General features: G+C 44.6%; 1 protein-coding gene across 2 annotated transcripts in view; it reads right to left on the bottom strand.

The window, feature by feature from the left end:
- SYNE1 (spectrin repeat containing nuclear envelope protein 1) overlaps positions 1-12,173 on the bottom strand; it is a 606,430-nt gene that overhangs the window by 120,557 nt on the left and 473,700 nt on the right. For both annotated transcript variants that reach the window (XM_060205315.1, XM_060205316.1), the window contains 4 exons: positions 11,848-12,018; positions 8,359-8,492; positions 6,242-6,446; positions 3,347-3,529 (listed from right to left, as the gene is read on the bottom strand). In XM_060205315.1, the coding sequence (XP_060061298.1) occupies positions 3,347-3,529; positions 6,242-6,446; positions 8,359-8,492; positions 11,848-12,018 (693 nt within the window). The remainder of the gene's footprint in view (positions 1-3,346; positions 3,530-6,241; positions 6,447-8,358; positions 8,493-11,847; positions 12,019-12,173) is intronic.

The following is a 12,173-nucleotide window of genomic DNA, read 5'->3' as shown; positions in this document are numbered from 1 at the left end:
TGTCATTCCTAACACAAAGCAGAAACTAGACTGGAGTTGGTGCAATGCAGACCAATATCTCTGATGAACATAGATGCGAAAATATTGAACAAAATTCTAGCCAACCGGATACAGCAGTATATCAAAAAGATTGTTCATCATAACCAAGTGGGGTTTATCCCAGGCATGCAAGGTTGGTTTAATATATGTAAATCAATCAATGTGATCCACCACATCAACAAAAGCAAGACCAAAAACCACATGGTCATATCAATAGATGCAGAGAAAGCCTTTGAAAAAATACAACATCCCTTTATGATCAAAACACTACAAAAAATGGGAATAGATGGAAAATTCCTGAAGATAGTGGAGTCTATATATAGCAAACCTACAGGCAACATCATACTCAATGGTGAAAAACTGGAAGCATTTCCCATCAGGTACTAGACAGGGCTGCCCACTATCACCATTACTATTCAACATAGCGTTGGAAGTTCTTGCCATAGCAATCAGGCAGGAGCAAGGAATTAAAGGCATACAGATTGGAAGAGAAGAAGTCAAACTCTCCTTATTTGCAGATGACATGATAGTATACATGGAAAAATCTAAGGAATTCAGCAAGAAGCTTTTGGAAATCATCAGGCAATACAGTAATGTGTCAGGCTATAAAATTAACATTCAAAAGTCAGTGGCATTCCTCTATGCAAACACTAAGTTAGAAGAAATTGAAATCCAGAAATCAGTTCCTTTTTCTATAGCAACAAAAACAATAAAATATCTAGGAGTAAGCCTAACTAAAGAAGTGAAAGACTTGTATACTGAAAATTATGAGTCACTACTCAAAGAAATTGAAAAAGACACAAAAAAGTGGAAAGATATTCCATGTTCATGGGTTGGAAGAATTAACATCATCAAAATGAATATATTACCCAGAGCCTTCTACAAATTTAATGCTATCCCCATCAAGATCCCAAGCACATTTTTTAGGAGAATAGAACAAATGCTACAAATGTTTATCTGGAACCAGAAAAGACCTAGAATTGCCAAAACAATCTTGAGAAAAAAGAACAGAACCGGAGGCATCACTCTCCCAGATCTCAAACTGTATTATAGGGCCATTGTCATCAAAACTGCTTGGTACAGGAACATGAACAGACACACTGACCAGTGGAATAGAATTGAGAGCCCAGAAATGAGGCCCCACACGTATGGACATCTAATCTTTGACAAAGGGGCCCAGACTATTACATGGGGAAAGCAGAGTCTCTTCAACAAATGGTGTTGGAAACAATGGGTTGAAACATGCAGAAGAATGAAACTGAATCACTGTATTTCACCAAATACAAAAGTAAATTCCAAGTGGATCAAGGACTTGGATGTTAGACCAGAAACTATCAGATACTTAGAGGAAAATATTGGCAGAACTTTTTTCCGCATAAATTTTAAAGACATTTTCAATGAAATGAATCCAATTACAAGGAAGACTAAGGCAAGTATAAACCTATGGGACTACATCAAATTAAAAAGCTTCTGCACAGCAAAAGAGACCACTACCCAAATCAAGAGACCCCTCACAGAATGGGAGAATATCTTTACATGCCATACATCAGATAAGAGTTTAATAACCAACATATATAAAGAGCTTGCCAGACTCAACAACAAGACAACAAATAACCCCATCCAAAAATGGGGGGAGGACATAAACAGAATATTCACCACAGAAGAGATCCAAAAGGCTGAGAAACACATGAAAAAATGCTCCAAGTCTCTGATTGTCAGAGAAATGCAAATCAAGACAACAATGAGATATCACTTCACTCCTGTGAGAATGTCATACATCACAAAAGGTAACAGCAGCAAATGCTGGAGAGGGTGTGGGGTCAAAGGAACCCTCCTGCACTGCTGGTGGGAATGTCAATTGGTCCAACCTCTGTGGAGAACAGTCTGGAGAACTCTCAGAAGGCTAGAAATGGACCTACCCTATGACCCTGCAATTCCCCTCCTGGGGATATATCCTAAGGAACCCAACACATCCATCCAAAAAGATCTGTGTACACATATGTTCTTAGCAGCACAATTTGTAATAGCCAAAACCTGGAAGCAACCCAGGTGTCCAACAACAGATGAGTGGCTGAGCAAGTTGTGGTATATATACACAATGGAATACTACTCAGCTGTAAATAATGATGACTTCACCGTTTTCAGCCGATCTTGGATGGACCTTGAAAAAATCATGTTGAGTGAAATAAGTCAGAAACAGAAGGATGAATATGGGATGATCTCACTCTCAGGCCGAAGTTGAAAAACAAGATTAGAAAAGAAAACACAATTAGAACCTGAACTGGAGTTGGCGTATTGCACCAAAGTAAAAGACTCTGGGGTGGGTGGGTGGGTGGGTGGGGAGAATACAGGTCCATGAAAGATGATGAATGACATAGTGGGGGTTGTATTGTTAAATGGGAATCTGGGGAATGTTATGCATGTACAAACTATTGTATTTACTGTTGAATGTAAAGCATTAATTCTCCAATAAAGAAATTATTTAAAAAAAAAAAGTACAATGCAAGACACCCACCTCTCTTGCTCCCCCATCAGAATGCACCAGATTATTGCTTTGCTCTTAAATCTTTGATCTTGAAAGGAGACACTATCTCAATGAGGAGACACTCTTATTGGAGGGTGGGCCCACTATCCTGGAAAGTCCAGGCCGCAGTTTCCATGAGGTCTGAGTGGGTCTGACCCCAGAGTGAGATATGGCTGGTACCCCCTGACCTCCAGAATTTATGACATGGATGCCTTTCTACACATGCCACAACTCCCCCCTTTTCCTTCTTAAACTAAAAGCTATCGATTACTGTGTATGGTAACTTGAAAACTGCCAGCAAACATCCTGATTGCTCAGCTGTCTCCTTCCCACTGCCCTAAAGTACCTACAATCTACCTGGGGGGAAGGGGATATACATTGTGAACCTTTTCCTTGTGATCAAACAGTCTGTAGGTCAAAATGTGACTATGCATTGTGTTGCTCTGGGTTTGGGTTAATGGATACCTCAACCTTCCCCGAGTTATGGGTATATTTGCCTGCCTTTTCTTTCAGTAAATGAGTTGACCCACTGAGGCTCTCTCAGGGCTACTTGTCTCCCTGCACACTTTGCCCGCGACACGTGGAGCCACCCCAGGACCCGGGGGTGGGGGGGGACTGCTCTGACCCTCCGTCTCCCAACAGCAGGGAGGCGGAGAACCTGTTGCGAGCTGCCCCACACACTCTGGTTTTCTTTTTTCTTTTCCTTTAAGACATTCTGTTCTTGTACCACACGTGTTGATCATGAGTATACTGCACAGCCCATGTTGCAAATGAGCCTCTTACCTGCAGCACGGCCTGCTGCTTGCAGAGAGCCTGCTCTAGGGCACTTAAGTGTTGACTCAAGGAGAGCTGATCTGACTGAATGGCCGCTGCAGCCGAAGCATCGACTTGATGTTTGAGTTGCTCTCCCAACTCCTGGAGGACGAAAAGGGAATCCTTCACTGGCCCCAGTCCTTTGAGGAGGTCCTGTAGAGGATACAAACATGCCCGTTATGAAACAACCTGTTCAGTGTACTCATTGTAAACAATCAGCCAAGGGCCACACAGCTAGAAGCATATGACTCTTCTTGGCAAACTGTTAGCATAATAAATACTCTTCATTGGCAGAAGAAAAAAAAAACTCAAAAATTCAATCTGATTTTGAAAAAATTCTGGGCATGTGTATTAGTGGTTTACAAGTGCATAACTGATTCTGAAACTAAAAGATGCCTAGAATCATTGTGAGACCTTGGAGAGATGCCGAGAAGTTGTTTTTCAACAAGAAGAAACTATTACCTACGAGTAGAGCCAAGGAACTGGAAATACTACAGGATATTTTTTCCTGTTTCTTTTTCATGTGTGTGTGTGTGTGTGTGTGTGTTCTTATTTTAAGACAGGAGAGAAAAAAATTGAGAAGAGAGAAGAGAGAGAGAGAGAGAGAAAGAGAAAGACACCTGCAGTAGTGTTTCACCATTCATGAAGCTTCTACCCTGCAGGTGGGAAGTTGGATGTGCCACACACGAAGGAACGCCTGCACCCCACAAGTGGGGAGTGAGGGATCAAACTTGGGTCCTTGTGTATGGTGATATAACCGTGTGAGACGCAGCATGCTGCTTCCCCCGCCCCTCTGCCCACCACCTGCTTCTTTCTGTAACTGATCTCAAGCTGGGAAGCAGTGTTCCATTCTACCTTCCTCAGTGATCTCCATCAGGCAGTCATTACTATATGCCGGCACTGTGGACTATGGTGGCTAGAGTGGGCATTGGGCTGGACAGCCCCAGCAATGGTTCTGCTGAGCAAGCTGACCCCTGACCTGGATCACACACACAGAAATTCACAGGAATCATCTGGAGCACCTCACTGGACGGAGGTAAAACCGCTGCGACTCAGAACTGAACACAGAAGATGACAAATCCCAAGGGTAGGCGAGGTAGAAGAAATAAATGTCTTATCTTTTCTGCTCACATTAAAAGTTAACCACTAAGTGACTATTCATTACTTCTGTGAATGTGGTAGGCTAGGTTAAACTTTTGCTAGGATTTTTTTTACAACTTCTCTAATTTCTAATAAACTGATATGGAGAGTTTTATAGGAAGATTTCTGAAACAAGTTCATTGAAAGAAAGACAAATAAGGGCAAATAGCAAAAGCTGTGTAAGTGAAATAAGAGAAGAACTTTTTTCCAAAACACTTAAGTAGGTTACTGGTAGCTGCAAAAAAAAAAAGAGAGAAATAATAATTTTTTAAAAATTATTTAAGTATAGGACCAGGCAGATAGTTTATCCCGTTAGATCACCAGTGTATGTGGGTGAGGTCCCAGAACTTCTGGTTTAATCCCCTTGTGCAAGATATGAGCAGTGCTGTTTCTGTCTCCATCTCTACCTCGCCTCAAAGTAAATACATATCTAGATCACAATTAAAAAAAGTAACTTAGAGGCTGGGTCGACAGCATAATGGTTCTACAAAATACTGCCATGCCTGAGGCTCTGAGTCCCAGGTTCAGTTCCCAACACCACCACACGCCAGAGCTGAACAACACACTGGTGGGTGGGTGTGTGTGAGTGTGTGTATGTTAATTAATAAAATATTTTTTTAAATATTTATTTATTCCCTTTTGTTTCTCTTACTGTTTTATTGTTGTAGTTATTGTTGGCATTGTTGGATAGGACAGAGAGAAATGGAGAGAGGAGGGGAAGACAGAGAGGGGGAGAGAAAGATAGACACCTGCAGACCTGCTTCATCACCTGTGAAACAACTCCCCTGCAGGTGGGGAGCCGGGGGCTCGAACCGGGATCCTTATACCAGTCCTTGAGCTTTGTGCCACCTGCGCTTAACCCACTGTGCTACCGCCCAACTCCCAATAAAATGTTTTTTAAAAGTATATAAGGGAGCCAGGCAGTGGTGCACCCAGATAAGCGCACACATTACAGTGTACAAGAACCCGGGTTCAAAGAAAGACACCTGCAGACCTGCTTCACCTCCTGTGAAGTGACTCCCCTGCAGGTGGGGAGTCAGGGGCTCGAACCAGGATCCTGATGCCGGTCCTTGTGCTTTGTGCCATGTGCGCTTAACCTGCTGTGCTACTGCCCAACTCCCCTATATAGTTGATTTTTAAGCATTCCTGCAAGACTACTAGACATGAATCAGAAAAGAAGAAAGAAAGAAAGAAAGAAAGAAAGAAAGAAAGAAAGAAAGAAAGAAAGAAAGAAAGGGAGAAAGAAAGAAAGAAAGAAAGAAAGAGAGGAAGACCATCTTCTTGGGAACAGGGTAGAGGCACACCCGGTTGAGCACACACATAACTATGCACAAGGACTGGAGTTCAAGCCCCAGCTCCCCACCTACAGGGGAGACACTTCACAAGCAGTGAAGCAGGTCTGCAGGTGTCACTCTATTTCTCTTCCTCCCTATAATTTTTTAAAAATTATCTATCTGTTTATTTATTGGATAGAGACAATAATTAAGAAGGGAGGGGGAGACAGAGAGGGAGAGAGACGGAGAGACACCTGCAGGTCTGCTTCCCCTTGCAGGCAGGGACATAGGTCAGGTGGGAAGAAGGCTGTTTGAACACCGTAATGTGTGCGCTTAACCAGATGCGTCACTGCCTGGACTCTTCCTCTCACCCCTCAGTCTCTGTCCTACCTAATAAGATAGAAAGAAAAAGAAATAACAATAAAGGATATGCACTTATCCCTGTCCCTACATTGCAGTCCTGAATCCACGTGGCCACCTCTTCATCAGCGATGTCCTTGTCGCTGGCAGCCTTGAGGAGCTGGCGGCTCTGGTCCTCCTGCCGCTGCACTGTGGCCGCGCACTGCTTGGAGTAGTCCTTGTAGCGCTGCCAAAGCTGCAGAAGGGCCTTGCTGCTGTGCAGCTGCTCAGAAATCTCTTCCAGCAGGTTGTTCCATCTGGAAGCAAGAGCCCCCGGGTGAGGTCAGATCACCAGCTCTCCCCCAATGGATGCGATGGACTCACTAGTGTCTCCTGGGCCTGATAGGGGTGGATATGGAGGCACTACAGGGAGGGTGAGTGGCAGTACACCGGGCTCAGTGTACACATTACCATACACAAGGAATCAGGGTGGGTGGCGGTACACCGGGCTCGGCGTACACATTACCATACACAAGGAATCAGGGTGGGTGGTGGTACACCGGGCTCAGCGTACACATTACCATACACAAGGAATCAGGGTGGGTGGCGGTACACCGGGCTCAGCGTACACATTACCATACACAAGGAATCAGGTTCGATCCCCCTTGCTCCCCACCTGCAAGGAAGGATGCTTCATGAGCAGTGAAGCAGGTCTGAAGGTGTTTCTCTTTCTTTCTCCCTCTCTATCTTAACCCCCGTTCTCAATTTCTCCCTGTCCTAGCTAATAAAAAGAAAGAGAGAGGGGGCCAGGCAGTAGCACAGCAGGCTAAGCACACATGGCTCTGAGTGCACAGACTGGCGAACCAGAGAGTAAGGATCCCAGTTCGAGCCCCCGGCTCCCCACCTACAGGGGAGTCGCTTCACAGGCGGTGAAGCAGGTCTGCAGGCGTCTATCTTTTTCTCCCCCTCTCTGTCTTCCCCTACTCTCTCCATTTCTCTCTGTCTTATCTAACAACAATAACAATAACAACAAGGGCAACAAAAATGGAGGAAAAAATAGCCTCCAGGAGCAGTGGATTGGTAGTGCAGGCACCAAGCCCCAGCAATAACCCTGGAGGCAGAGAGAGAGAGAGAGAGAGAAACACTACAGGGAAGGCCCATGTCTACTCCACACAGTAAAGACTGACAGGGCTCACTAAGAAAGGGATGACTGCTCTTTCACTAGATACTTATTCCAGTTTCTCTGTAAGTAGCTTCATGCATTTCTTTATTCTTAAATCCACTTAGTGGAAACATGGACTGGGTGAGGTGTATGGAAGCAAGGCAAAGGACTCTGGGAAAGGAGGGAATGTAGAGGGAGAGAGGCCATTGGGGCCCTGGTATATGATGGTGGGAAAGGACCTGCTGGGGGTGAGAGTGTTTTGCAGATACCTATCATGGACTGATGAGAAATGGTTCTTGTGTGTCAACAAACGGACTGCAAGCCATCAAACCCCAGTAACGAAAATTTGACGTTTGGAGGAATGGTGACCAGAAAGGGGACACAACGGGAAGGGTGTAGGACTTGCATGTGTGGGAGCTGTGGGTTCAATTCCTGGACCCACGCGTGTCAGAGAAGAGCGGGACTCTGGTTTTGCTCTCTTCAGTCCCAGGCAAATAATGATGATGGTAATAATAATAACAACATAATCAACAAACAAAACTAAACAAGAAAATGAAATTAGGAGCAGGGACAGTACTGTACTATGCAAAGGCTTGCGTTCTAGCCTGTCCTCACGAGAGAACAAGGCTTGGCACAGTGACCACATTCGCACAGATATTGGAGCAGTACTGTGGTGCACCTGGTTGAGGTCCCATGTCACCATGTCCAGGGACCCAGGTTCAAGTCCCCAGTCCTCACCTGCAGTGGGAAAACTTTGCAAGTGGTGGAGAAATGCTATAGGTCTCTCTCTCTCTTCACTCTCTCTCTCTCCCTCCCTTTTAATGTGTCTCTATCAAGTAAATAAATAAGTAAAAATTTTAAAATGTATACATTTAAAGAGAGAGAGAGAGGGTAAGAGAGATGTGTCCCAGCATTAGCGCTCCCTTCAGTGTCACGTCCCCCTCCCTGTCATACCTAGGCTGTGAGGATGGCCCGGTGCATGTCTTCCCCAGTGAGTTGCAGTTGAATGATCATCTATGTTTTGGCATCAGTAAGGCCTACCTGCACACAGCTGACATAGCCCATACCTCATACTGACGTCTGTCACGGTATTGGTAAGGCTTTCGGTCACTGGTGGGTGACACTCCTTCAGTAGTTGGTTGGTGATGGCATCAAATCTCTGCAAGCTGTCTTCCTGTTTCTCTAGATCATCCAGAAGATTCTGCCCAATGGGAGAGAGAAACCAAAGTGCCCCGGATGACACAATCATATTTCATTCTAATACTCACTAGAGAGTGACTGATAGTTATGGCGTAACTCTGTCCACCCAAGCACAGAGGTCGTGTGTGACTTCTGTTCCTTTAGGTCATTTCTTCCATCTGTACGGTTTTGTTGCTACAGGGATGGGAAGAGTGTCTGAAATATGAAAACTCAGATGGCAGCTTCTGGAATTTTGCTGGGAGAGCTCACTTCAGTGTCCTGTTCCTAGAACCTAATCCCTATTTCATTATGGGCCTAGTCGTTCAACCAGATACTGTTGATGATGAGACTTGCAGAAGTCGTGACTTTTTTTTCCTGAATTGGCCTCTCTGAATTTGATCTTTACAAAAAAACATATATGGAGGCAGGGAAACAGCACACCGGTTGAGCACACAATAATACTAAGCACAAGGACCACACAAGCATCCGGGTTCGAGCCCCTGGCTCCCCACCTGCAGAGGAGACACTTCACAAGTGGCAATGCAGGTCTGCATGTTCCCTTTCTCTCTCTCTTTCTCCTCTTACAATTTCTCTCTCTCCTAGCCAATAAAATGGAAACAATGGCCACCAGGAGTAGTGGATTTGTAGAGACAGCATCAAACCCCAGTGATAACCCTGGAGGCAAAATATAATCAAAGGAAGAAAGAAAGAAAGAAAGAAAGAAAGAAAGAAAGAAAGAAAGAAAGAAAGGAAGGAAGGAAGGAAGGAATAAAGAAAGAAAGAAAGAAAGAAAGAAAGAAAGAAAGAAAGAAAGAAAGAAAGAAAGGACACTTACTACCAGTCAGAGGTGGGGAGTGTCTCCTACCAAGGTGTGAAGAGACTGAGAGTATGATTATTTCCCCAGGAATAGTGCTGGAGGGTTAGACTCAATTCCTAAGAAAACTCTCTGGAAGAAACGGCCAACTAAAACCCAGTGCAGATGCCCCCTGGGAATGCCATAGCACCTGGGGAAGATCTGCTGTTCTGGTGTCTCTCTCTTTCTCTGTCTCTCTGATTGAAAAAGGTGGACCTGGGGATGGTGAAACAGGGTGTGTGATGAAGAGTCCCAGCACTGGGTAACAAGAAAAGCCATTGTTTCAGACTCCCTAATTTTCTGATGATTTTAACACCCCTGAACTGTAATGCCTGTTAACTGATCGACACTTTGGGGATTTCTCTACTGAACTATATTCCTAATAACTGAGATGCTACATACAGAGCAAAAGGAATGCTGACCACCTGCTACCTCTCATGCTCTCCCATCTGGTTACTAAACTCCTGTTCTCTGACGGGCATCTGGTGGATGTCTTAAACTAATGAACAGCTTGGCTAGTGAGAGCCTAAGGCCAACAGCCTAAACTGCTGCATGCTGTGACAAACACCACTGCCCCTCAGACCACGGGCTTCCAGTGTGGACATGATGAATCCTACTATGTGGCCAGAGAAGATCATGGTGGTCCGGCATGAACTGACACAGTCTGTGGACCGCTGCAGAGATGCTTCTCTCTGATGTAGTGAAGACTGAGTGATAATGAATACTCTGCTGAGGTTGTGGTCAGCTTCCTACACTTAACACAGCCCACTGCAGCCTGTGTCCATCTCTAGATCCTTTGATTCAACCAGCAAAGAGTTTCAGAAGTTTTATTCTGAGATGTGAACAGGGCTCAAGATCCTGGCCTTCTGTTTCCCCAATAACCAGCATGATGTTTTAATAGGTGATAGGAAATGGGGCATTAGAAATGGTAGAAAGGTACCCTGCTCTCTCAGTTTCCACCATTCCCCACCAGCCTCTCCTCTCTCTCTCTCTCTCTCTCTCTCTCTCTCTCTCTCACACACACACACACACACAATGTTATCCTATTAGATTAGATAAGGCTGAACTTTTTTTAACCTATTCATTAAAAGACAAACTGAGCCAACCCTCCAAATTGTGTTTTAAAACTTACAGTTCTTTCTCTTAAAAAATGTTTTTTATTATCTTTATTTATTTATTGGATAGAGATAGTCAGAAATTGAGAGGAAGGGGGAGATAAAGAGAGACAGACAGGCACCTGAAGCCCTGTTTCACCTTATGAAGCTTCCCCCTTCCAGGTGGGGACCAAGGACTTAAACCAGGGTCTTTTGGCACTCTAACATGTGGCTCAACCAGGTGTGCCACCACCTTGTCCCTAAAACTTACAGTGCTCAAAGTTTTAATGATTCTTAGTATCTCCAACAAATCACACACACACACACACACACACACACACACACACACACACACTGCATCTTTAGTTTTTCTTCTCCTCTCTCTAAACAACAATCATTTGAGAAAGTCTTCATGAGGTCAATTGTGGATAAATTCTACTGTCAAAACCTGGGAAGAAGAACAGATGTCCTCATGGGGCAAGGTGGAATAACAGGCCAAACTTTTTAAGGCGCTGCATTCCTCATGGGTTTTCTCTGCCCAATCAAACTGTGTCCTTGTTAGCAAGGGAGGGAAAGTAGCACAGGGATAGGGCCTGGTATCATAGCCTGCAGAAGCTTAAGGGCAGTCAGGGGCTAAATTAAGATGGGTGACCTGACAGAGGAGAGCCCTGTGCTTAAGTCCAACAGTACAGAGTCTCTCTGGATGGAAAGAAATGTCACAGAAACCCAGGACACCAAGCAGTCAGGGCTAGAAAAAGAGGCTTCCAATGTGTGCATTTTCATTCTGATACAATGCAGAATGAAAAGGGAACAAGTCCGTCCTTTAAAGAATTGTCACCTTTGTTGGTTTCGTTTTTGCTTTAATCCTTCAGGCTATGCTTTGGAGAAACAGGTTAAAATAAAGGCACAGAAGGATTAAGGAGGTAGATTTGGGGGTAAGGCTATTTTATAGAAGTACATTCATACAGACACGTAGTTACATGTAAGAATTTCACTTATGTACTTATTGATAAGATAGAGACAGAGAGAAATCAAAAGGGAGGGGACAGAGGAGAGAGAGAAACACCTACAGCACTACCACCCTGTTACTGAAGCATCCCACTCCCCTGCAGCTGGAGACCAGTGTCTTGAACCTGTGTCCTTACGCACTGCAACATGCGTGTTCAACTGTATGTGCCACTGCCCAGCCCCACATGGAAGAGTTTTTAAGTCACCAGGCTGTATCCCAGGTAACAGATTTAGCTGATCGCAGTTCAAGTAAGTTCAAGTAAGTAACCAGTTTGGAAGGTTCAGTGGAGATTTCTAGGCATCATGACACGTAGTTCATGTTCAAGAACATTTCAGGGTAATATCTGTTCATGATTTCTCCCTTTTTTCAATGCTCTCAAATGCAGAAGCAATGTAAGAGGTGCTTTCCATTCAGTCCTTACCTGGAGGTTGTCTACCTGGACCTGCACAGCTTCTAAAGAGCCAGTCAGCAGCCGGAATCTGGAAAGGGAGTATCTGGCCTCCATGAGGGAGCTGTTGATCTCATCAAAGGCCATCTTATGACTGCCCCACTGGTCAAGCACTGACTTCAACAGGGTCTTCAGTTGCCCCGCCTGTTGAAAGAGGTAGACACTTCTCAATGTTTGCACACTACTGGGAAAGGTGGCGTCTGTATTCAAACGGTGAGGGGAAAAAAGCTGCATTGACATTGGAAAGCATCTGGGCTCTGGGCTGGTGGTCTGGTCGGAATGGTGTGTTCACACCTAAA

This window comes from Erinaceus europaeus, chromosome 13 (assembly GCF_950295315.1).
Source record: "Erinaceus europaeus chromosome 13, mEriEur2.1, whole genome shotgun sequence".
Taxonomy (NCBI): domain Eukaryota; kingdom Metazoa; phylum Chordata; class Mammalia; order Eulipotyphla; family Erinaceidae; genus Erinaceus; species Erinaceus europaeus.
Note: the sequence above shows the minus strand (reverse complement) of the source record. Positions and strands in the feature narration are given on the sequence as shown.